At 47.4% G+C, this 25,478-nt stretch overlaps 1 protein-coding gene across 1 annotated transcript in view; it reads right to left on the reverse strand.

Annotated features, from left to right (window-relative positions):
- ADCY3 (adenylate cyclase 3) overlaps nt 1-25,478 on the reverse strand; it is a 98,336-nt gene that overhangs the window by 34,381 nt on the left and 38,477 nt on the right. The window contains exons 4-6 of the mRNA XM_083432529.1: nt 8,930-9,060; nt 7,339-7,450; nt 1,638-1,765 (exon numbers count right to left, since the gene is read on the reverse strand). Of these exons, the coding sequence (XP_083288655.1) occupies nt 1,638-1,765; nt 7,339-7,450; nt 8,930-9,060 (371 nt within the window). The remainder of the gene's footprint in view (nt 1-1,637; nt 1,766-7,338; nt 7,451-8,929; nt 9,061-25,478) is intronic.

The raw sequence follows: 25,478 nt of genomic DNA on the forward strand, positions 1-25,478 counted from the left end.
GTCTTTATTGAGCATTCATGCTGATGTGGTTATGGGGATAACCAAATGTCTGTAGGTCAGAGTCTGGTGGGAGCATCAAGGGCTTATAAGACAAAGATGTTGCTTAAGTATCCTTGCCTTCTCAACACTTTTGCAGGGAATGTCCTTTGCCTTTCTGGCAGGAACAAGGATGTGTGGGGTTATCTCCCGCTTGGACTACTGCAATGCGCTCTACATGGGGCTACCTTTGAAGGTGACCCGGAAACTACAACTAATCCAGAATGCGGCAGCTAGACTGGGGACTGGGAGCGGCCGCCTAGACCATATAACACTGGTCCTGAAAGACCTACATTGGCTCCCAGTACGTTTCCGAGCACAATTCAAAGTGTTGGTGCTGACCTTTAAAGCCCTAAACGGCCTCGGTCCAGTATATCTGAAGGAGCGTCTCCACCCCCATCGTTCTACCCGGACACTGAGGTCCAGCTCCGAGGGCCTTCTGGCGGTTCCCTCACTGCGAGAGGCCAAGTTACAGGGAACCAGGCAGAGGGCCTTCTCGGTAGTGGTGCCCGCCCTGTGGAACGCCCTCCCATCAGATGTCAAAGCGATAAACAACTACCTGACATTCAGAAGACATCTGAAAGCAGCCCTGTTCCGGGAAGTTTTTAATATGTGACATTTTAGTGTATTTTTCATCTTTGTTGGAAGCTGCCCAGAGTGGCTGGGGAAACCCAGCCAGATGGGCGGGGTACAAATAATAAATTATTTATTATTATTATTATTATTATTATTATTATTATTATTAAAACTACTCTTGGAATGTTTTGAACATGTATCATTTGCATCATTATTGCACTTGTATGTTTATTCCTGGCATCCACCTTGGGAGCCCTTTGGGCTGGAAGATGGCATATAAATAAACATAACATAACAAAACAACATAACATGTGTTCATCTTGCATTCCACCTTGTGGGGTGGAATGTCAGACGTCTTCCCACCACTCCTCCGCTCACCCCACACTTTCCCCTGCACTTAGCCACCACTTTCCAAACAGTAAAAAAGCTTATTTAAAGAAAAGAAAGAAGTGGATTTGTTGGGATGGTGTGATAGAGCCTTCAAATGTGCTTTGATTGGGCCAGCCTAACATTCCAGCCTGCCTCCGGATCCTGCTCATGAAATACCAACAGTCCTTCCAGAGAAAGGAAGGAAGCTGTGGATGGAAAATAAAAATGAAGCCAGAGTCAATGCCAAGAGTTAAGAGCCACAAAAATACCGGAACAGCAGGCTGGAGTTGCTTACGAAATAGTTGACGGATTATGCCAAAATGGCAAAAATGACCGAAAGAATCAGAAATCAGGAAGACCAGAATTTTAAATAGGAATGGGGGAAATTTACAATTTACCTTAAAAACCATTTTAAACAGTTGTAAACAGTTAAAATTCGTTAGTAGTTTAATGATGAACTTTGGATATAATGGAGATGTGAAAGATTCGGACTATTATCATAAAAGATGCAGGAGGAAATGATTAATAATAGGACCCACAAAGGAGAAGGGAATTCCAGGAGATTCCTTGGAATCTTGTTTTTGCGGTGTATGTTTGTGATTGTAAAATGTTTATTTGAAAACGAGATAAATAAATGTATTAATAGGAACACTTACGAAATCGCGTCCACCATAGCAAGGCCCATCAGGATAGAACAGACGGCGTGGTCCTCTCGGTAATCGGGCAGACCACAGATGCAGTAGTAGCAGTCTCCCAGGATCTTGATACGCAGCTGGTGGTATTTCTGGAAGAGCAGGAAAGGGAAAAGGAAAAGAAAAGGAAGTCATTCCAACAGCGGAGCGTTGCCAGGACATAATGTAGACATCTGCCTCATGGAAAGCGTAATGCTGGTGGTCAACAAAAGAGGTTTAAAGGTGTCATGGGCTTTGAAGACACTCGAATTCAGGACACAAGGGAGAAACATGCTAAGAGGAAGGCACGCTTGGCAAATCCACACCATGATCAACTCCCACCAGGGAACCTATGTCCCCACTGTGGAACCTCTCCTGGTATGTCCCACAGAAGAACTTACAGTCTGTGAGTAAAAACATCCTGAAGATCCCAGGCCACAGAGAGGTTAGGCTGGCCTCAACTAGAGCCAGGGCTTTCTCGGCCGTGGCTCCAATCTGGTGGAATGCTCTGTCATCTTTCCGGGACCTGACATCTTTCCGCAGGGCCTGCAAGACAGAGCTGTTCCACCAGGCCTTTGGTCAGGGCGCAGCCTGACCCCCTCCGCTGGCAATCTGCACAGAATTTTGCTTAATGGTTGCCATCAATTTGATTTTAATTAATTTTTATAATGAAAGGTTTTTAGAATGTTGGATTATTTTGATTGTTGTTAGCCACCCTGAGCCCAGCTTCGGCTGGGGAGGGCGGGGTATAAATAAAATTTATTATTATTATTATTATTATTATTATTATTATTAGCTGTCAACTTACAGATTTGAAAATAAGGGACCAGCAGCCTCGAAAATAAGGGATCAGCAGCCAAAATAAGGGATTTTCTGAACACAGGTATGTTCGACTTCTGAGCCCCTCCAAGCCAAAGGCAGAAAGCCCACCCAGCAGCCAAACAAAGCCTCAAGCCGTGGTTCCCACAGCGCAGCAACACGGCAAAGGGGATGCAGCAAGGAAAACCACCGTCACCTCTCCGCTGGGAAGCGCTGAGCAAAGGCGAGTCCCCAGGCAATGCGGCCGATTTGATCGGCACAAGGCATGCAAGCTCCACCCCCCAGTTGTTCTTAGACTCCTTATTGGGTGAGCAACGCAGCCAAGCAACACAGTTGGAGCCTCTCTCCTCCCTGGCCGGCAGGGAGGGAGGGAGAGGAGCTGCTTCCTTTGAAACCTGGGAAAATTAAGGGACATCACCAATAAGGGACAGCAGCGGGACATGGCGCTGGGATAAGGGACTTTCCCGCCAAATAAGGGACGGTTGACAGCTATGGAAGGATGTGTGGATCCAGAATCCAGTCACTTATGGACTCATTGTTAAAACTGTGCTTATGGAAGACAATCTTCCTCAGCTACGAGGGATCGCTAAAGAAGAAGAGGAGAATCCTGCAATTGTAGAGCTGGAAGAGACAGCAAGAATCATCTAGTCCAACCGCCTGCAATGCAAGAATATGCAGCTGCCCCTTACGGGATTCGAACCTGCAACCTTGGAGTTAATCAGCACCATGTTATCGGCACCCGCAGTTGTTAAAATTGTTTATTTTATTATTTCATAATAAATTTATATCCTGCTTAAGTGCAAAAAACAGAACCGCCTCAAAACAGTTTAAATAAAGAACAGAACAATAAAACAACCAGTAAAAAGATATTTCTACTTAAAACATTTATATTTAAAACGTTTGTTTGAACAGAAAGCGTTGGGAGCCCAAAACACCCTGCCTTATCCATTCAGCCTCTCTGTTTAGTTAAAGAGAAGCTGTTTCTTCTCTTTGAGTTACATTCACAAATCTTACCAACCCATTTTTGTTTATTTCCCAACGGAACAAGGCCTTAATTAAATAACAGAGGACAGTAACCATGAAAATTTGCAAGAGTAATTAAAAAAAGAAGCAATTTCCCAAGCAGATATTGGTAGTATAAAAGGATTATCACGTGAGTTTAAAAAGGATTCAAATGATCATCCATAGAACTCCCAGGCAGACAAAGGAGGAGTTTTGCTTCAGTGTTTATTGATGGTTTATTCTTCTCTGCCACAAAAATGTGGATTTTAAACAGCTGGCATTATAACAGGTCATAATATTGAAGGCATTTAGCTCTTATTTATTGTAAGACCAGCAGACTCCTCCCCCCCCTCCTCCCCCAAGCCCTGCTTGGGAATCCAAAAAAAAATAAAAATCAGTGCTGTTCAAAGTTCAGTCCACCATCTTGATTCAAGATGGCAGCCAACTGTATCCAAATATAAACAAACACATAGAATCATAGAATCATAGAGTTGGAAGAGACCACAAGGGCCATCGAGTCCAACCCCCTGCCAAGCAGGAAACACCATCAGAGCACTCCTGACATATGGTTGTCAAGCCTCTGCTTAAAGACCTCCAAAGAAGGAGACTCCACCACACTCCTTGGCAGCAAATTCCACTGTCAAACAGCTCTTACTGTCAGGAAGTTCTTCCTAATGTTTAGGTGGAATCTTCTTTCTTGTAGTTTGGATCCATTGCTCCGTGTCCGCTTCTCTGGAGCAGCAGAAAACAACCTTTCTCCCTCCTCTATGTGACATCCGTTTATATATTTGAACATGGCTTTCATATCACCCCTTAACCTCCTCTTCTCCAGGCTAAACATGCCCAGCTCCCTTAGCCGTTCCTCATAAGGCATCGTTTCCAGGCCTTTGACCATTATGGTTGCCCTCCTCTGGACACGTTCCAGTTTGTCAGTGTCCTTCTTGAACTGTGGTGCCCAGAACTGGACACATGCCCCCTTGGTATCAGGAACCGTATTTCTATGGTTGTAAGTTTTTTTAAGTTGCTTTAATATTGCTTCTGATGCCGTAACCAGCAGTGGGACCTTAGAATGAAGGGCAAGAAATAAATACATAGCTAAATAAAAGAAAAACTTGGTTACGACATCTTAAGAGGTGTCGAAAAGCACAGCGAAGAAATGAACTAGTTTGCAAAATATACAGCAGACTCACAGATAGCATCCAGCGTTGCCTGTGAATTCTTAGAAACCAAAAAATACTGAGGTTTATACATTTGTGTTTCTTAATGGGGGGAAAAATATGTATTTTCTAGGGCTCTGCATAGCCTGCCAGTTCCAGGGCGAACCCTGAGAGGTAATTTATACTGGGAGCAACTGGCCAAAGGTGACTGAGCAGGGATTTGAAACCTATTGTCCTCGGGTCCTTGTCCACTGTTCTTGCTCCGCCATCAGAGCCAGTGTGAATACCAGTAGTTACTGGGAGGAATCACTGGTGGGGAGGGTGCTGTCTCTCCCAGGTCCTGCATATGGGCTTCTTGTGGGGGCACCTGGTTGGAGACGGTGAGAAAGGACTCTGGACTGGATGGGCCTGATCCAGGGCAAGATTTACATACAGTCATACCCCGGGTTACAGGCGCTTCAGGTTGCGTTTTTTCGGGTTACGGACCCACCGAAACCCGGAAGTACCGGAATGGGTTATTTCTGGGTTTCGGCGGTCGCGCATGCGCAGAAGCACTAAATCACGCTTTGCACATGTGCAGAAGTGCCGAATTGCAACCCACGCATGTGCAGACACGCCGCTGCAGGTTGCGAACATGCATCCTGCAAATATCACGTTCGCAACCCGAGCGTCCGCTGTATAAGCTAAACAAGCTATAGCTTAGGGCCCCGCTCTCTTGGGGGCCCCAAAAAAATTAAAGAAAAAAACACTGGGTGTACATTTCCAAAATATAAGATAAAAAACAAATAGAATAAAACCTACATACAGCAATGGTGTTTTGCGTTGTGTAGGCTCCTTTGATGTAAGCAATGGGCCCCGCCTACTAGCCTGCTCCCTAAAATATCACTGGCTTGCTCATGTCTATATATAGGGTGCCTACATTCTGCATGGACTGGTTGCACAACAACATGTGCAAATGGCTTTAGATACCTATTAGGTCCATCAATTACTGTATAGCATATATTCAACACAAAAAACAGTGAGAATTTGTTGTTGACAAAGGACAGCTGGACATAGAAAGGGTCCGTTACCTTCAGTATCTTATAGCCTCATCCAACCTAAATCCGGCCCTGGCCTGATCCAACAGCCATGCTCATCTTATGCTTCGACTCTGCCACACTAGCTTCCCCCGTGCTCCAGAGCAGTGCCCAGCTTTTTACAAGCACAGAGTTAGGGGGTCTCCGAAAGGTCATCCAATCCAGCCCTCTGCCAACGCTGGAAATTCAGCGTCCCTGATTGGTGGGGCCTCCAGCCTCTTCTTAAAACTCTCTAATCAAGGCAAAACCCGCCACCCGCCCCCAATTTCCGAGGCAGTTCTGTTCCACTGATGAAAAGCAAATCCACCCCCCGCCCTCTCAGGAAACTCTTCTTAATCTCTTGTTGAAATCTCTTGTTCCTGAAGAGAGTGGCTAAAGCCTGGTCGAGGCTGAATTAGAACAGAGGATAATGTGTCCCTGGGTTTCGTAAATAGGTTTTATATTCTGATATTCCAGGAAACGCAGCTATATAAAGGTATCAGTTTACCAGGAGATGAGTCTCTCAGTCCCTGAGCGCTGTTGATCTCATGTTCTGGAGACCTTTTCTGAGAACGCCCACAAGGCCAAGAAAACAAGGTGGCAGAACTCAGCGCTGCTTGGGCAATTATGCATAGCTGTCAAGCGTCCCTCATTTGGAGGGACAGTCCCTTATCCCAGCACCATGTCCCGCTGCTGTCCCTTATTGATGGATGTCCCTTAAATTTCCCGGGTTTCAAAGGAAGCAGCTCCTCTCCCTCCCTCCCTGCCGGCCAGGGAGGAGGGAGGCTCCAACTGTGTTGCTTGGCTGCCCAGCCCACCTCCCTCCGGCCCCCTCTCACCAGCCTTGGCCCCCGGGAGCCCCTCCCTGCCGGGATTGGCGGGAGCCTCAGGCCCTTCCGCCACCATCCTCCTTGCGGCTGCCGAACTGAGCATCTCTGCCTGGGGCCTCCCCTCTGCCTGTCACTGCCGCTCCCACTAGGCCGTACTGCGGCTGTGCCGCCGAAGGACCCGGATGAGATGGGCAGCCTGGCATGGTCTATGAATTGCTGAGGAGCCTTGAGAGGAGAGCAAGGGCAACCATAGAGAAAGCAGTTCAGAGAGAGGAGGAGGAGGAGGCGGAGGCGCGGGGGCAGATGTTCCAAGGGCTACAAGGGAAGGACCGCAATCGCTTCTCCCATAGATTTGTAGTGGTACACTAGCATAGATGGTCTGATCTGTGGGTTTACTTCGAGCGCTCTTCCCCCCCCCCCTTCCTCCCGCCCCGCCTGATGGAATTGAGAGCTGCAGATGGAGCACGAGAGAAAAGATGCAGAACTGCAGCAGCATCTTCATAGCTTGGACTTCGTTTTGCGCGAAAAGTGGTTGCTGCTTGTAGTTATTTAACTGCAGTGTTTCATCAGCTGGTGTCTTGAGAAGCAACCTCTGGAAACGAAGGGCTAAAAACCCTTATTTTGGCTGCTGGTCCCTTATTTTCAAATCTGTAAGTTGACAGCTATGCAATTATGTCCCTCCTGTTCCTGGCCTCTGGCGCCGCAAAGGAGAAGGAATTGTACACACAAAGCGGTGTATAACTGGAACAAGGACTCAACCAGTCCGGCCAGCATCCTAGAGGGCAAATCCTGAAGGAACGCACGGTCTGGCGTGGAAACTTACCGCTGCTAATTTGTCAAAGCGAGCGAAGAGCTCGTTCAGAAGCTTGACCAATTCCTGGGCGCTGCAGTAGGACGATAGCTGCGTGAAACCCACGATGTCCGCAAAGAGGATGCTGTGAAACAGAAGGACCAAAGGAGATTAGGTTGGCAGGTCATGTGAATAGCTGCTGTAGCAAGAAGCTCCTGTACCAAGTTGGGGGCCAACTAGATTCCCCCCCAAAATTGACTTTTTTGGCCTGGTGATTCTACTATTTACGGGACCGCCTCTCCTGGTCTGCCCCGCAGAGGACCTTAAGGTCCATGAATAACCATAGTTTAGAGGTCCCGGGCCCTAGGGAAGTCAGACTATCCTCCACCAGGGCCAGGGCCTTTTCAGTGATGGCTCCAACCTGGTGGAATGCTCTGTCCCATGAGACCAGGGCCCTTCAGGATTTAACCTCCTTCCACAGGGCCTGTAAGACAAAACTATTCCGCCTGGCCTTTAATTTGAATTCAGCCTGATCCCTTATTTCCCTTCTCTTCCCTCCCCCTCCCCTTTTATGAAGATCACCCGCTCTGAGACCCTACAGCTAATTCTCCCCTGGACTCCTCACTGGTCCAAATAGGACTAACTTAGCCAGCTAGCCCTGGTGATTATCTAATGTTTATTAGATGGATTTCCCCTAAATTGATTTCTGAATTTTGAATTTTATTGTTAGTCATGTTTTTCTACTGTATTTTATGCTGCTTTTACAATTAAGTGTTTTAAATTTGTTGTTAGCCACCCTGAGCCCGGTTTTTGAACTGGGAAGGGTGGCGTATAAATAAAAAAAATATTATTATTATTACTGAAAGCTTTATTCAGATCTCATGTTGTCTTTGGTTATATTTTGCTTACTGGGAATCCCTTGCAGATGACCGCAATGCCTGGAGACAAGCAGTCAGGTCGTGTGTCCGTAGCAGTGACCAGAGGAAGAAAGACCACTGGGAGCAGCACTGAGAGAAAAAATGTCACGGTATGACTGCAGAAGCACAACTGGTTGCCTTCATCTGCCCCGGCTGCAACAAAACCTGTCTCTCTCACATCAGTCTCCACGGATGTCTCGCAAGACAGACAGGTGCCAACTTCTGGTCTGCCTGTATCTCAGCTTAAGGCTACTATTTTACATCTCACCCAGCTTGCGTGAAGTTTCCTCAGTCCCCTCTCCTCTTTGTCTCAACACTTCTAAATTGTGAGACTATTCGTTTTATTTATGTACAGCACCAACAATATTTCAGATATTTCAATATTTCTTGCAATGTAAGCCCTCTTTTTGGAGGTGCTTTTCCTGGGGAATGATCCAGGGGCTGGGCAGCCGAACCTACTCAGACACAGAGCTTTAAAGTATGGATGTGCGCCTGGAAAACACGGCACAAACTAAAGTTTGGATGAGCCTTTAATCTCAGTTCCCCAGCTGCAAATCTCGTGCCTCCTTCGTTTGCTGAGCTCTGGGCAAAAGACTCCCCTCTGTGTCTCCTTGAGAAGCAAAACCTGCCTCGGCCCCAGGCAGGGCCTTCTCGGTAGTGGCACCAAGCATGCGGAACTCCCTGCAGAAGGAAGTCCCGCTCCTTACCTGACATTTTCGTGGCGGTACATGTACATGGTGTTAAACTGCTGCATCTCCTTCTGGCTGGCATCCTTCTTCATATCCTTGAGCATCTCGTCAGCTACGTGCCTGGGCAAAATCGACAGCATCAGGCCTTCCTGAGGCGGGGACACAGAGAAGGGGAATGTGAGAAGGCTGGGGAAGACTTAGTCATCTGCAAGACCACCCTGGAATTACAATCAATTAATATCGGGATTGCAATGACAAACCTAGACAGCATCTTAAAAAGCAGAGACATCACCTTGCCGACAAAGGCCTGTATAGTTAAAGCTATGGTTTTCCCAGTAGTAATGTATGGACGTGAAAGCTGGACCATAAAGAAGGCTGATCGCCGAAGAATGGATGCTTTTGAATTATGGTGCTGGAGGAGACTCTTGAGAGTCCCATGGTTCTGCCCAGACCCTGAGGTCCAGCTCCAAGGGCCTTCTGGCAGTTCCCTCACTGCAAGAAGCCAAGTTACGGGGAACCAGGCAGAGGGCCTTCTTGGTGGTGGCACCCGCCCTGTGGAACGCTGCTCCCAGCAGATGTCAAAGAGAAAAATAACTACCAAACTTTTAGAAGACATCTGAAGGCAGCCCTGTTTAGGGAAGCTTTTAATGTTTGATGCATTACTGTATTTTAATCTTTTGTTGGAAGCCGCCCAGAGTGGCTGGGGAAACCCAGCCAGATGGGCAGGGTATAAATAATAAATCATTATTATTATTACTAATTATTATCATTATTATTATTGGTGCGGCAGGAGAGGGTGGCAGGAAGATTCAAGGACAATCAAAGAAACATTTAAGCACTTCAGCCTAGTATAATATAGTAACATCAACTCCACTGTGTGGGAATTCCATGCAGACGACCGCCTGGAAACATGTAGTCAGGTCATGCATTCACAGCAGTGGAAAAATGACAGCTGGGAGTAGCACAGAGAGAATAAATGTCATGGCGAAGCTGCGTCAGAACAACCAGACGCCTTGCTCTGCCCCGGCTGCAACAAAACATGTCTCTCCCGCATCGGTCTCTACAGCCACAGCAGGCGCTGCAACCGTCCAACAGTTTGGCTTCACCCACAAAGACGCCCTCCTCCCTTTGTCTCCCAAGACAGACAGATGCCAACAACAGTACCCAAAAAACGATTATTTTTTTTAATTTGCGGAATGTGTAGCTGCATTGTTTTGCACCTTCCAGATGCCCCACAAACGTATTATAAAGTAGTTGCGTTCTGTGTTCTGAATCAAGCACCGCTAGGAGTTGTTTCGTTTTGTTTTCCGATGTCTTTCTTATCAATAAAACATCTGCTGTGGTGCAAACCATTGTTTATTCCGAAAGTGTGGCACCGAGAAAAAAGTTTGGGAACCATTGCTTTAGTACCTGGAGGGCAGGCTGAGCTGGAACGCCCCATCGCCATCCTGCCCAGATGCATTCTATTTCTGTTTAAATTACAGCAACCTTTCCTCGATTTCCACCTGTGCCTATAAATCAGCATGCACACATTTTGTATGCAAACCTGTCCTTCTTTTGATCTCTTTCTTGCTGGTCCCTAAGTGGCCACTTTAGGGCACCTGCTACTATTCAAAGGCCTCAATGTGTCAGTGCATACCCCAGACAGTGTTTACAACATTTCCTTTGGAAATGAGACATTATTACTGCCACTCTCCTCTTCCCCTCCTCTGTGCAAAATCTTCTTCCTATTCTGGTGTTCTTTTTTTTAAAAAAAAAAGATATTTATTGAGATTTCAACATATTGCAAAAATTAAAAAGAATAGAAAAGGAAAAAAAGAAAATACAAAATACAAAATAAAAACAGTTAAAAACAAATCAGTCTCTCCATATCTTATCTTTCATTTGCTTGTTTCCCTGACCTCCTCACACCTCCCTTTCTTGTATTCCATTTCAGTTGGTTAATTCAGCAAGTCCTTTCCCTCTTTAATTTTATCTTAATCTTTTATCTTAATACATTATAGTTTTAGATTATCACCCGTTAATAATCCATTTTTACATATTCCTTAACATTGCTGCTAGCAAAAACCACTTAACTTCAATCCAACATCATTCTAACATTCATTAATTTCCTATTCTGGTGTTCTTAGACACCACCTGTACCACCCCAGCAGAATGCAACCGCCGCATTTCGGAGCGTCACGACGCGCTGTCAGGCTCTGGCATAAATGTGCCGGCAGCTTCCCTCTGGTGGCACTTACAGCACAAAGAACGATGATCGTTCCATGAACACACCTTCTTACAGGAGCAATTCCTTAGACAGGCCGGCCAAACGCAGCAGAGACCAGGGCTGTACCTTGCGCATAACGAATCATACACACAGACTTGCCCACGAAATCCACAATTTTACTCAATCCATTTGTCCCCTAGCAGTCCATTCCCGGAGGCGATTTTAACCCAGGTTTTCGCATCCATTTCTCCCCAGTTGCTGTTTCAAGCAACCATGCTTCTTTAGAGGAAGTTCCACATTAAAAAAAAACCCACTTTAAAAAAAAAAACAAGAAACAGAAGACAACGGTGTCCATGGAAAGCTGGTAGGAGGGCTTTTAAAGCAGAGCAGCTGTCCTTTTCAGATTTTCCAAGCATAAGAAAACTCTGGATTTAGCAGGGAGAAAGTTTGGGATAGCAGCTGTTTCCAGTGGACATTGTATGAACAACAACAGACCCTCCATGTGCCCCTATTTTCCAGGGACAGTCTTGGATTTACAGAAGCTGTCCCGGATTCTGATTTGCCCCGGAATGTCCTGCTTTTCCTTAGGACGTCCCTAAGGTGTGTGTGGTTAGGGAGCTGCACGGTCAGGGAAAAAACAATGCTGTCCAGGGTTGTAAAGACTGCGGAGAGAATAATTGGGTGCACTCTTCCCACCTTGGATCAAATCTATGCTTCCAGGTGCCATAAGAAAGCTGCAGAGATAGCACAGGATAGTGCGCACCCCGGAAATGATCTCTTTCAGCTTTTGCCTTCTGGAAGAAGGTACAGGCTTATAAAGACTAGGACTAGAAGCCTGAGATTCAAATGCAATTTTGGTTTTAAATGTAAGGTAGTCTCTATGGGAGTATATTGTATTTAATTATGGGGTATCAGAGTTTTTAGGGGGCTAACCAGCCTGGGATAGCTGGGATAGCAGGCTTGTTGGTTTTTGAATGTCTGATGTAGATTTTTTCAATATCGTTCTGTATGGGACAGTGACAATAAAGATTATTGTATTGTATAGTATCGTATCGTATTTTCATCAGAGAAATGTTGGAGGGTACAGAGTTATGCAACCTGCTGAGCCAAGGAGATTAATAACAATACAACCTTGAGAAGACACCTGAAGGCAGCCCTGCCTAGGGAAGTTTTTTTCATGTTTCATGTTTTACTATGTCTTTATATATGTTGGAAGCCACCCAGAGGGTCCACTATAATCATAGAATCATAGAGTTGGAAGAGACCACAAGGGCCATCGAGTTCAACCCCCTGCCAAGCAGGAAACACCATCAGAGCACTCCTGACATATGGCTGTCAAGCCTCTGCTTAAAGACCTCCAAAGAAGGAGACTCCACCACACTCCTTGGCAGCAAATTCCACTGTCGAACAGCTCTTACTGTCAGGAAGTTCTTCCTCATGTTTAGGTGGAATCTTCTTTCTTGTAGTTTGGATCCATTGCTCCGTGTCCGCTTCTCTGGAGCAGCAGAAAACAACCTTTCTCCCTCCTCTATGTGACATCCTTTTATATATTTGAACATGGCTATCATATCCGGGGCAACCCAGTCTGATTGGCAGGGTCTAAAGATGATGATGATGATGATGATGGAATAGCACATCCCTCTTTTCAATCAGATAAATGTTGGCGGGTATGCAAGGGGGAATTAAATGATGCACACAAGGGGTTCATGTTCCACATTCAGCAGTGCACAGTGCCAAAAACCACATGAGGGGAGAGCTGCTCTTGTGCTCAAATCCTGCTTGCTGGTTTCGCACTGGAGCGTCTGGTTGGCCACTGTGGGAACAGGATGCTGGAGCAGATGAACCACTGGCCTGATCCAGCTAAAGGCTCTCCTTAGGTTCTCATGTGGATGGGCAGCAGGGCCAGCCATGGGTCTCTCCAGCCTTGTACGGTCTACACCAGCCTTTGCCAACCTGGTTGAGATGGCCTGGGACTTGGGCTCAGACTCGGAACCTGAGGAGCCTCAGTCTGCACCGGATCCTTTGCCTCAGGCATCATCTGAACCAAGTCTGGGGCCTGATCCTGAAGAGCCCCAGTCTGCACAGGTTCCCCTGCAGCAAACACCAGCTGGGCCGAGTCAGGGGTCTGAGGCTGCCTTCAGCTGGACCATCACTTACAGCTGCTCCACTACCAGTTGGGTCAGGAGAGGCTGAGGGGCCTCTGGGTCTAGTAACCCACCGACATCTCCCAAGCTGCAGAGACTGAGGTCTGAGAGAAGGAGAGACCTGAGTACTCGCAGGAGGAGTGCTCGCCTTCGGGTGAGACAGGGAGGTGAGTCACCAGGGGATCAGGACCGGCTGTTACCCGACAGAGATAAAAGGCTGCTGGACCCCGCCCCAGGTTGCGGGAGCAACGTTGCTGTTTGCCAGAACCTGCCTGTGATCCTGTGCCTGACCATGCCTGGTTTCCTGCCTCGTGTCCTGCCTTGGCCATGTCGGACTGGCTCCTTGCGGAACCCTTGGATTTGGGACCGGACCTGGACCGCATTGCTCGGGTTACCCCCGGGCCCAGCACACTGGTGCCCTCCAGATGTTTTGAACCACAACTCCCATCAGCCACAGCTAGCTGACTACAGCCAGGAGTAAACATCTGGAATGCAACAGGTTGGCAAAGGCTGGATGTAGAGAGCTTACCTGCCTTCCCAAAGCAGCTACCCACGTGGCAGGCTGCCCACCTCTTTCAAGCCACCCTGCTGCGGTTGTCTGAATCAGTCCCAAAATACATCAGGGAGATCCCCAGCTAGCTCTCGCAGCCTGCATGTTCCTTTTTTGGCTTTTTCTTACAATACTGAAGCAAGTGACTAAATATAATACACATCACACAGCCCTTCTCATAGCTGACGATCGGATATTTTGACAGGCTCATCCCATCCTATTGCAAACGTCAGAAAAACCAACTCTCTGTAAAGAGTGAGTTATCCCTGCAATTCAAAAGGTGGTACAGTGGTACCTCGGGTTAAGAACTTAATTCGTTCTGGAGGCCCGTTCTTAACCTGAAACTGTTCTTAACCTGAGGTACCACTTTAGCTAATGGGGCCTCCTGCTGCCGCCGCACAATTTCTGTTCTCATCCTGAAGCAAAGTTCTTAACCCGAGGTACTATTTCTGGGTTAGCGGAGTGTAACCTGAAGCGTCTGTAACCCGAGGTACCACTGTATTTGAATGCTTTAATAACTCAAAACAAAACTACTCCTTTTGCAACATGCACGGTCAAACTGTGGAATTTGCACTGCCAAGATGCAGCCATGGCCGTCAACTTGGGACGGCTTCCGAAAAGGGCTAGGCAAATTTGTGGAGGGCAAGGCTACCAATGGCTGCAAGCCATAATAGCTATGATGATCACTACTCCCACTGCCAGTGGCCGTACGCCTCTGGACACCAGCTGCAAGAAATTGCAAGTGGGGAGACAGCGGTCCACAGCTCTGAACGAAACCTGCTTTCAACCCAAAGTGGAAATATCGGAAGATCTCATTACAGATCTCTCGCGTCTCATCTTTATTCCGCCTCTAGCTTTCTTGGGGGAGCTTTCCTTAGCTTCCTGGCTGGGAGTTTGCTTTCCCCCTTCGGAACATCAGACACTCAGCGTCAGCCGGCACTTAGCATCTCATCCTTCATTTCCTGAACTGATCTGTATTGTCAAATCATCCTCATTAAAACCAAAGCATCAAATTATACCCACAGCATCCTCCCTGAATAACTCCCAGGGGGAGGCAAATGGCAACGCAAAAAAGCAAACATCAACGGCTCAAGCAAGCCCTACTCCAAGGCTTGAACACAGGGGGGGGGGGGCAGGAGATAGGAAAAAAAAACTAGTTCTCATTTCACCGGCTGCTGTAAACACTTCAGCTGTCCAGGCAAACCGGCAGTCTCCGCCCCTCTTCGCAACAGCCACGCATTCCAAACCAAGAAAAATGGAGAAATAAAACCCTGCTGGGGAATCACAAACCCTGGGTTCAAATGTGGCCCTCCAGGTCTCTCTACTTGACACCCCCCAAGACTCGCCCTAGGTCACCCTCCCTGCTGACCAAGCTTTGTATAACAAGGTTTTTTGCCTCTGGCCTTCAACTCTGCTACGTTTGAGAGGAAGGTGGTGCGCAGAAACTAGACTACTGTAGGAAGGTAAATATTGCATTTTCTTCTCCGCCCCCTTTGGCCCACCACTGCCGTGCAGTCCCTGAAAGGCTGCCTCAAAGAAAATATGGCCCTCAGGCTGAAGAGGGTTCCCCCTCCCACAGCATGCTATTGAAATAAAAAAATTAAGGTCTTGTACATATAATAAATGTTCATAAATGTACCAGGCAAACACGTACATAAATATATAAACCACATAGAATCATAGAGATAGAAGAGACCACAAGGGCCATCGAGTCCAACCCCCTGCCAAGCAGGAAACACCATCAGAGCACTCCTGACATATGGTTGTCAAGCCTCTGCTTAAAGACCTCCAAAGAAGGAGACTCCACCACACTCCTTGGCAGCAAATTCCACTGTCGAACAGCTCTTACTGTCAGGAAGTTCTTCCTAATGTTTAGGTGGAATCTTCTTTCTTGTAGTTTGGATCCATTGCTCCGTGTCCGCTTCTCTGGAGCAGCAGAAAACAACCTTTCTCCCTCCTCTATGTGACATCCTTTTATATATTTGAACATGGCTATCATATCACCCCTTAACCTCCTCTTCTCCAGGCTAAACATGCCCAGCTCCCTTAGCCGTTCCTCATAAGGCATCGTTTCCAGGCCTTTGACCATTTTGGTTGCCCTCCTCTGGACACGTTCCAGTTTGTCAGTGTCCTTCACATGTCTGAAGCAGCACAGGAAAACAGCCCTGAAACCATTTTGACTCCCAAACTGAACAAATGATTTCTCTGCAAGGTCAAGGAAAATGGAAAAGCCTCCCCAGTGCAGCCAGTGTGGTGTAGCGGTTAGGAGAGGTGGACTCGCAATCTGGGGAACCGGGTTCGCGTCTCCGCTCCTCCACATGCAGCTGCTGGGTGACCTTGGGCCAATCACACTTCTCTGAAGTCTCTCAGCCCCACTCACCCCACAGAGTGTTTGTTGTGGGGGAGGAAGGGAAAGGAGAATGTTAGCCGCTTTGAGACTCCTTAGGGTAGTGATAAAGCGGGATATCAAATCCAAACTCTTCTTCTTCTACAGGAGTGCCAACTTGAATAAAATATGGGGGGGGGGGTTTCCAGGTAAGCCCTGCCCCATATAATTGATCCCATGATGCTATGCAAGCACATTATTTGAATGGCAATGCCCATCAACTTTGGGGTGAGGACGGCCCCCTCGGTTTTTTTATTGGGGGGCCCAAAGACCCCTCCCCCCCAGGAGTTGGCTCCTATGGGGGACTTGCTGGGCCACCAGCCTGATGCAGCAAGCTCTTTTTATGTTCTTAGGATCAGGACCCCCAGTCGGTGGGGAAATATACAATCCTACCTCAGGTTACAGACACTTCAGGTTGCGTTTTTTCGGGTTACGGACCGCCGAAACCCAGCAGTACCAGAACGGGTTACTTCCAGGTTTCGGCGCTCGTGCGTGCACAGAAGCGCTAAATCATGCTTTGCCCATGCGCAGAAGTGCCGAATCGCCACTGTGGGTTGCAAATGTGCATCCCGCACAGATCACATTCGCAACCCAAGCGTCCGCTGTACACTGAATGCGCTCTACAGATTTTTAAATAAAATAGCAGCAACAACAACCGCAGCCACAAAAGGCCACCCTTCGGGTGGGAGCGTGACCTGCCAGCAGCCTGCTCCCTCCTCACAGCTGCTTGGTGTTGACTCTAGCATCTTTCTCTCTATGGAAGGAGGAAGCGGGTGCTTGAAGTTGCCATGCCAACCACCTACAGGAGCTCTAAGCACCAGGGCTGCAAAAGGGATGGTCCAGGCACTGGAGGACTACAGGCACAAGGTTCAGGGGCTCTTCCAAAGTGTGTGGGGGGGGGGATAAGCAAGGAGGTGGGAGGGTCGGTCCACTGTCCCTCAGACCTTGTGGGGGGCTGGACTATATTTTGAAAAATAAATGAATGAATGAATTCCTATGCCCCACAAATAACCCAGAGATGCATTTTAAATAAAAGGACACATTCTACTCATGTAAAAACACCAGGCAGGCCCCACAAATAACCCAGAGATGCATTTTAAATAAAAGGACACATTCTACTCATGTGAAAACACCAGACGGGCCCCACAAATAACCCAGAGATGCATTTTAAATAAAAGCACACACTCTGCTCATGTAAAAACACCAGGCAGGCCCCACAAATAACCCAGAGATGCATTTTAAATAAAAGGACACATTCTACTCATGTAAAAACATGCTGATTCCTGGACCTTCCGCAGGTCAGACTGAGAAGGCGATTGGGCCGGATCCGGCCCCCGGGCCTTAGTTTGCCTACTCATGCTCTAAATGGCTCTAAAAGAGGATTGGACAAATTCATGGAGGAGGAGAGGGCTAGGGGGGCTGTGGCTACTAACCAGGGTGGATCTGCTCTGCCTTCACATATTTAAAACACGATAAAACACCAAACATTAAAAACTTCCCTAAACAGGGCTGCCTTCAGATGTCTTCTAAAGGCCAGATAGTTGTTTATTTCCTTGACATCTGATGGGAGGCGTTCCACAGGGTGGGTGCCACCACCAAGAAGGCCCTCTGCCTTGTTCCCTGTAACTTGGCTTCTCGTAGCGAGGGAACCATCAGAAGGCCCACAGTGCTGGACGTCAGTGTCCGGGCAGAACGATGGGGGTAGAGACGCTCCTTCAGGTATACAGGACTGAGGCCGTTTAGGGCTTGAAAGGTCAGCACCAACACTTTGGATTCTGCTCGGAATTGTGCCCTTTTAAAATGTGTTGGGAGGCGGCGGATTATGGCCTTGTTTTTGTTTTTATTATGTATTTTGTCTTTTTATATTGTGGTTTTATGTTGCAACCACCCTGAGACCTGTGGTTATAAGATGGTATACAAATTTAATTGATAATAAATGATTAAATAAAATAATAATAAGCCTTGTAAGCCCAGAGGCAGCTGCGTGTGTTGCCAAACTCCATGTACAAATACATCTGCCATAAGCACCCACCATAGGAGATGGTCTAGATCTGAAACAGAAGGCTCTGAGGCATCTTGGGGACAGTCACAGAAGCCAAGCCCACGCCTGCTAAAGGAAAGTGGTACTGGTACATGGGGGAAGTGAAGATCCTAGTAAACCAAAAGATTTTCCCAGAACAAGCAACAGTTAAACGGTGAAAAAGAGCAAGGCAGAGGGCCTTCTCGGTGGTGGCGCCCGCCCTGTGGAACGCCCTCCCACCAGATGTCAAAGACAACAACTATCAGACTTTTATTTTATTTTTTTAAAATAATATTTATTAGAGGTTTAATAGTTACAGAAAAAAGAAGAAAGAAACAATAAAAAGTTTAACAGAACAAAACAATACCTTACAATACATCAAAAAGAAAAACAAAAACAAAAAACAATACAGCAAAACAACAAGAAAAACAACTACCAGACTTTTAGAAGACATCTGAAGGCAGCCCTGTTTAGGGAAGCTTTTAATGTTTGATGCATTACTGTATTTTAATATTTTGTTGGAAGCCGCCCAGAGTGGATGGGGAAGCCCGGCCAGATGGGCGGGGTATAAATAAATTATTACTATTATTATTATTATTATTCACGTTCATAATCTGCCTTTCCTCCAAGGAGCTCACGCTGGGGCAGTACATAAGCTCTCCCAATACACCCACACAACCTTGTGAGATAGGAGAGTGATTGGCCCAAGGTCACCCAATAGCTTTGGGGATTTGAACCCAGGTTCCCCAGATCCTAGCTTCAGGGGCGGGGGGGGGGGCAGCCCCAGGTATCACCACTGAAGGGGGCAACAACAAAATGCAAGGCAGCACTCATCACGGGGCCTGCAGCGCACCTGAGCCACACATCTCTCCTGGACTCCGTGCCACCCCAAACAGTCCGCCCGCCACCTCCCCCTCAGCTGTGGGGCAGCTGAGGGGGAAGAGGAGGCAGACAGACTCCTCGGAGGCCCCACGGAGCACCCTGCAGGCAGCTGGCCCCACGCCAGGGCGCAGGGCATGCGCGCTGCCCCATGCTCCTGGTTGGCTTGCTCCGCCACTGCCTAGCTCAACACTCTAACCACACTGGCTTATGAAACCTCATAACCTGCAATTCAAATAATTTCTATACAGTCATACCTCATGTTACTTTGCTTCAGGTTGAGCATTTTCAGGTTGCGTCAACCCAGAAGTACCGGAAAGGGTTGCTTCCGGGTTTCGCCGCCCGCGCCTGCACAGGTGTGCGAAATGACGTCACACACATGCGCAGAAGCGGCGAATCACGACCCGTGCAGACGCGGGTTGCATTCCTTTCAAGTTGCGAACGGGCCTCCGGAACGGATGCCGTTCACAACCAAGAGGTACCACTGTACAGTGGCGTAGCGTGGGGGGTGCAGGGGGGGCCGGCCGCACCGGGCGCAACATCTGGGGGTTAGGGTTAGGGGGCACAAATCCATGGGTTAGGGGGCGCAAATCCATGGGTTAGGGGGTGCAAATACTTGCCTTGCCCCGGGTGCTGACAACCCACACTACGCCACTGCCACTGTACTGTCGTTTGAATTACGGGCCATACTTTCAGTGCCCCTAACCCAAAGCTGTCTAAGGAAGACTATGCCTGCTAGTGCAGGAGGAAGACTGGGCTGGGTGCAGATTCATGGATCGAGGCCCGGACCGGCTGCTGAAACCCTGAAGAGGAACACTTCGGACTGCAACGTTTTGTTGCAGAGCTGGCTTGAAAATCCAGCTTGTTTTTAGAAAAAATCCAGTTCTACTTGTCTCTTTGCGCTGGGACCAAAACCATGGCCCTGTTTCTGAGCTCGGTTGAGAGCCGGTTTGAGCAGGCAGGAGTGATGGAAACCTTTTGCAGGAAGAAAGACGTTCACCCCTTTGCCAGGGAGACATTTGCTTGCTCTGTCTGGGTGTGTGTTTTGTGGCACCAGAAGGGGCAACTGTCTGGAAATGTTTGCCATTTGCAGCCATGGAAATGGGTTGCCATAACGACCCCACCTGACATCCAGGCCGAATTACAGGAAGTGGAAAGAAATTATTTGAGCCAAGAGATGAAGAAGGGAAAAGAGTAATAAACTTCTTTTTGTGTGTGTGAGAGAGAGAACAGAAGGAGGCGAGGAGCCATCTGTTTCTACAAGGCAGAGGTACAGTGGTACCTCAGGTTACATACGCTTCAGGTTACATACACTTCAGGTTAAAGACTCCGCTAACCCAGAAATAGTGCTTCAGGTTAAGAACTTTGCTTCAGGATGAGAACAGAAATCGTGCTCCGGCGGCAGCAGGAGGCCCCATTAGCTAAAGTGGTGCTTCAGGTTAAGAACAGTTTCAGGATAAGAACGGACCTCCATGGGTAGGCAAACTAAGGCCCGGGGGCCGGATCTGGCCCAATCGCCTACTCAATCCGGCCCGCGGACGGTCCAGGAATCAGCATGTTTTACATGAGTAGAATGTGTCCTTTTATTGAAAATGCATCTCTGGGTTATTTGTGGGGCATAGGAATTAGTTCATTCCCCCCCAAAAATATAGTCCAGCCCGCCACAAGGTCTGAAGGACAGTGGACCAGCCGCCTGCTGAAAAAGTTTGCTGACCCCCAAGAGAGCCAGCGTACAGCTTCCAGGTCATGTGAGCAGCATGACTAAGCCGCTTCTGGTGAACCAGAGCAGCGCATGGAAACGCTGTTTACCTTCCCGCCAGAGCGGTACCTATGGAGAGCCAGTGTGGCGTAGTGGTTAAGAGCGGTAGTCTCGTAATCTGGGGAACCGGGTTCGCGTCTCCGCTCCTCCATATGCAGCTGCTGGGTGACCTTGGGCCAGCCACACTTCTCTGAAGTCTCTCAGCCCCACTCACCTCACAGAGTGTTTGTTGTGGGGGAGGAAGGGAAAGGAGAATGTTAGCCGCTTTGAGACTCCTTAAAGGGAGTGAAAGGTGGGATATCAAATCCAAACTCTTCTTCTCTTCTTCTTTATTTATCTACTTGCACTTTGAAGTGCTTTCGAACTGCTAGGTTGGCAGGAGCAGGGACCGAGCAATGGGAGCTCACCCCGTCACGGGGATTCGAACTGCCGACCTTCTGATCAGCAGGCCCTGTGGTTTAACCCATAGCGCCACCCGCGTCCCCTGACCCCTGCTCTAGCCCAACTCCCTGGAATGCAGAGAATACACATTTGCAGGAGAAAACTGAAGGAGTTAACATCCTTCCAATTTGCCCATCAAGTGCCTTGCTCCCCCAGCAGCCTTAAGTCTTGTTCTCCTCATTCTCCCCAATTTTATATCCAACTGCCAGGATATGTCCAGATTACATCTGCTGCTTGTTTGTTTTTCCCACAGGGGAGAATCTGCAGACACCAGGGTTAAACTGCATACACAAGACACACTTTTTCTGACAATTAATCTTCACGTCAGGGGGGTGAATGGGCAAATGGGCCCCCAGATGCTGAAATTGTGGCGTGATCAGAAGCTCCTCTGCTCACCCTCCTTCAGCCGAGAACTGCAGCCGTTTCACACTGCAGGAGACACCGCTCAGAAGGCAAGAGTAATAATTCAGATTATATCAGAGACACACCTCTCTCTCCTCCCTCCCTCCAGCTCTCTAGGCACCCTATTAGGGTGTTTAAAGATGAAGCCTGCCAGACTAATTAGCTCTTCTGTGGCTGCCTAGGCTAATTGGCAGAGCTGCTGATGAGGCCCGGGTAACATTTGCTAAGCAGATCCGAGGCACAATTTGGTTCTGGGTGTGATCAAAGCAAGCTCCATCATTCTGAGATGCAGGAATGAAGGGAGTATTGATGCTGGTGGGAGTAGAATTAAAAGTTCGATCTTAAATGCATAATAATAATAATAATAATAATTTATTATTTATACTCCAACCATCTGGGCGGCTTCCAACAGAATATTAAAATACAATAACCTATTAAACATTAAAAGCTTCCCTTATCATCATCGCTAATTTCAAAAACACTTAGGGGTTTTTTTTATTTAAAAAATGTATTCTGAGGCAGTGAGAGATTTTACTTTCTTGGGCTCCATGATCACTGCAGATGGTGACAGCAGTCACGAAATTAAAAGACGCCTGCTTCTTGGGACAAACTTAGACAGCATCTTAAAAAGCAGAGACATCACCTGCCAACAAAGGTCCGTATAGTTCAAGCTATGGTTTTCCCAGTAGTGATGTATGGAAGTGAGAGCTGGACCATAAAGAAGGCTGGTCGCCAAAGAATGGATGCTTTTGAATTATGGTGCTGGAGGAGACTCTTGAGAGTCCCATGGACTGCAAGAAGATCAAACCTATCCATTCTTAAGGAAATCAGCCCTGGGTGCTCACTGGAAGGACAGATCCTGAAGCTGGGGCTCCAGTACTTTGGCCACCTCATGAGAAGAGAAGACTCCCTGGAAAAGACTCTGATGTTGGGAAAGATGGAGGGCACAAGGAGAAGGGGACGACAGAGGACAGGATAGTGGGGCAGTGTTCTTGAAGCTACCAGCATGAGTTTGACCAAACTGCGGGAGGCAGTGGAAGACAGGAGTGCCTGGCGTGCTCTGGTCCAGGGGGTCACAAAGAGTCAGACACAACTAAACAACTAAACAACAACAAATGAGACAATGACAATAAAGATTATTGTATCGTATGATGCCCAGGGTCCCTTTCAACTTGACAGTTCTATGATTCCTTCATTCCCAAAGGGTTCTAACAGAGATCATACTGCGGATTTCCTGACCCACCCAAACAGGACACTGCCACTTTTTACAAAAGGTGAAAAGCAAATCTTATAAGCAGACTTTCAATGTCTCCTGAAGTCCCTTCAGCAGTTTACAATGGAATCCTTTTAACCGAGTCACTTTAAGGTAATGGCTGGAATTTGTAGGTATTGATACTGGAAACTCGTGGTTTTAAAAAAAAAAATATTGGTTTTTCAACTTAAATTTTCACAGAGCTATATCAAACATAAATCACAAAAACAAGATTCCAAGGAATTTCGCAGACTTCCATCCTTCCCTTTGTGTGCCCCATTATTAATCATTTTCTCCCGCATCTTCTATGATAATCCAAACCCTTTACCTCTTCCATTATGTCCAGACTCAACATTAAACTACAAGTGATATTCCAATCCTACTAATGATTTTAACTGTTTGTAAACTCAAATTTTTTGGTTTTTTTGTTTAAGTCATCTGGGCTTCAACTTAGAAATAAAGGCAAAATGCCAATTTTAGAATTAGTTAACACTCTAAATAGCAAGGACATGGGTGGCGCTGTGGGTTAAACCACAGAGCCTAGGATTTGCTGATCAGAAGGTTGGCGGTTCGAATCCCCGCCACGGGATGAGCTCCCATTGCTCGGTCCCTGCTCCTGCCAAGCTAGCAGTTCGAAAGCACGTCAAAGTGCAAGTAGATAAATAGGAACCTCTCCGGCGGGAAGGTAAATGGCGTTTCCGTGCGCTGCTCTGGTTCGCCAGAAGTGGCTTAGTCATGCTGGCCATATGACCCGGAAGCTGTACGCCGGCTCTCTCGGCCAGTAAAGCGAGATGAGTGCCGCAACCCCAGAGTCGGTCACGACTGGACCTTATGGTCAGGGGTCCCTTTACCTTTACTTTGTTGTTGTTGTTTAGTCGTTTAGTCGTGTCCGACTCTTCATGACCCCATGGACCAGAGCACGCCAGGCACTTCTGTCTTCCACTGCCTCCCGCAGTCTGCTCAAACTCATGCTGGTAGCCTCGAGAACACTATCCAACCATCTCGCCCTCTGTCGTCCCCTTCTCCTTGTGCCCTCCATCTTTCCCAACATCAGAGTTGGCAAGGTGATGTCTCTACTTTTTTAAGATGCTGTCTAGGTTTGTCATTGCTTTTCTCCCAAGAAGCAGGCGTCTTTTAATTTCGTGACTGCTGTCACCATCTGCAGTGAACATGGAGCCCAAGAAAGTAAAATCTCTCACTGCCTCCATTTCTTCCCCTTCTATTTGCCAGGAGGTGATGGGACCAGTTGCCATGATCTTTGTATTTTTGATGTTGAGCTTCAGACCATATTTTGCGCTCTCCTCTTTCACCCTCATTAAAAGGTTCTTTAATTCCTCCTCACTTTCTGCCATCAAGGTTGTGTCATCTGCATATCTGAGGTTGTTGATATTTCTTCCAGCGATCTTAATTCCGGCTAGGGATTCATCCAGCCCAGCCTTTCGCATGATGAATTCTGCATATAAGTTAAATAAGCAGGGAGACCATATACAGCCTTGTCGTACTCCTTTCCCAATTTTGAACCAATCATTTCTTTAAGAACTTGCCATAGTTTGCTGTGGTCGACACAGTCAAAGGCTTTTGCATAGTCAATGAAGCAGAAGTAGATGTCTTTCTGGAACTCTCTAGCTTTCTCCATAATCCAGCGCATGTTTGCAATTTGGTCTCTGGTTCCTCTGCCTCTTCTAAATCCAGCTTGCACTTCTGGGAGTTCTCGGTCCACATACTGCTTAAGCCTGCCTTGTAGAATTTTAAGCATAACCTTGCTAGCGTGTGAAATGAGCGCAATTGTGCGGTAGTTGGAGCATTCTTTAGCACAGCCCTTCTTTTGGATTGGGATGTAGACTGACCTTCTCCAATCTTCTGGCCACTGCTGAGTTTTCCAAACTTGCTGGCATACTGAGTGTAGTACCTTAACAGCATCATCTTTACAAATTTTAAATAGTTCAGCTGGAATACCATCACTTCCACTGGCCTTGTTATTTGCAGTGCTTTCTAAGGCCCATTTGACTTCACTCTCCAGGGTGGCAATGTGATGACTCTAAGATTTAACTACTGCAGCCCAACCTGTGTTTCTTTGTGGATTTACAATGGGGCAACTGCTTCATTAGTATTATTATTTTTGCAGCTTGTCTATTCCTCGGCTAACGTAGGAGGGCTGGTGGAGACTGTCCTCACCTCATGCTCATTCCCTGTTTCCCGGCGCATGCAAAGCTCCCCACCCCAAACTCCTATTCGGTGAAAACAGCATCTGCACAGCAACATTTCTTGAGAAACTGTGGGATACCAATGTACTGTGGCTAATGTCCTGTATTCCTGGCTTCAGGCGCGCTGGAGCCAGAGAAAACAAACGACATACCCAAGGAGAAAAGGAATATATTTTTGTATATCACCAAAGCCGCAAGAATACTTATGGCAAAATACTGGAAAACAGAAAAAGGACCACAAATGAGAGAATTGCAAGCTAAGATTTGTGAGTTTGCCGAGATGGCAAAAATCAGGGTCTGCTCCATTCAAAAACTCTATAC

This window comes from Podarcis tiliguerta (genome assembly GCF_965153285.1).
Source record: "Podarcis tiliguerta genome assembly, chromosome: 3".
NCBI lineage: Eukaryota > Metazoa > Chordata > Lepidosauria > Squamata > Lacertidae > Podarcis > Podarcis tiliguerta.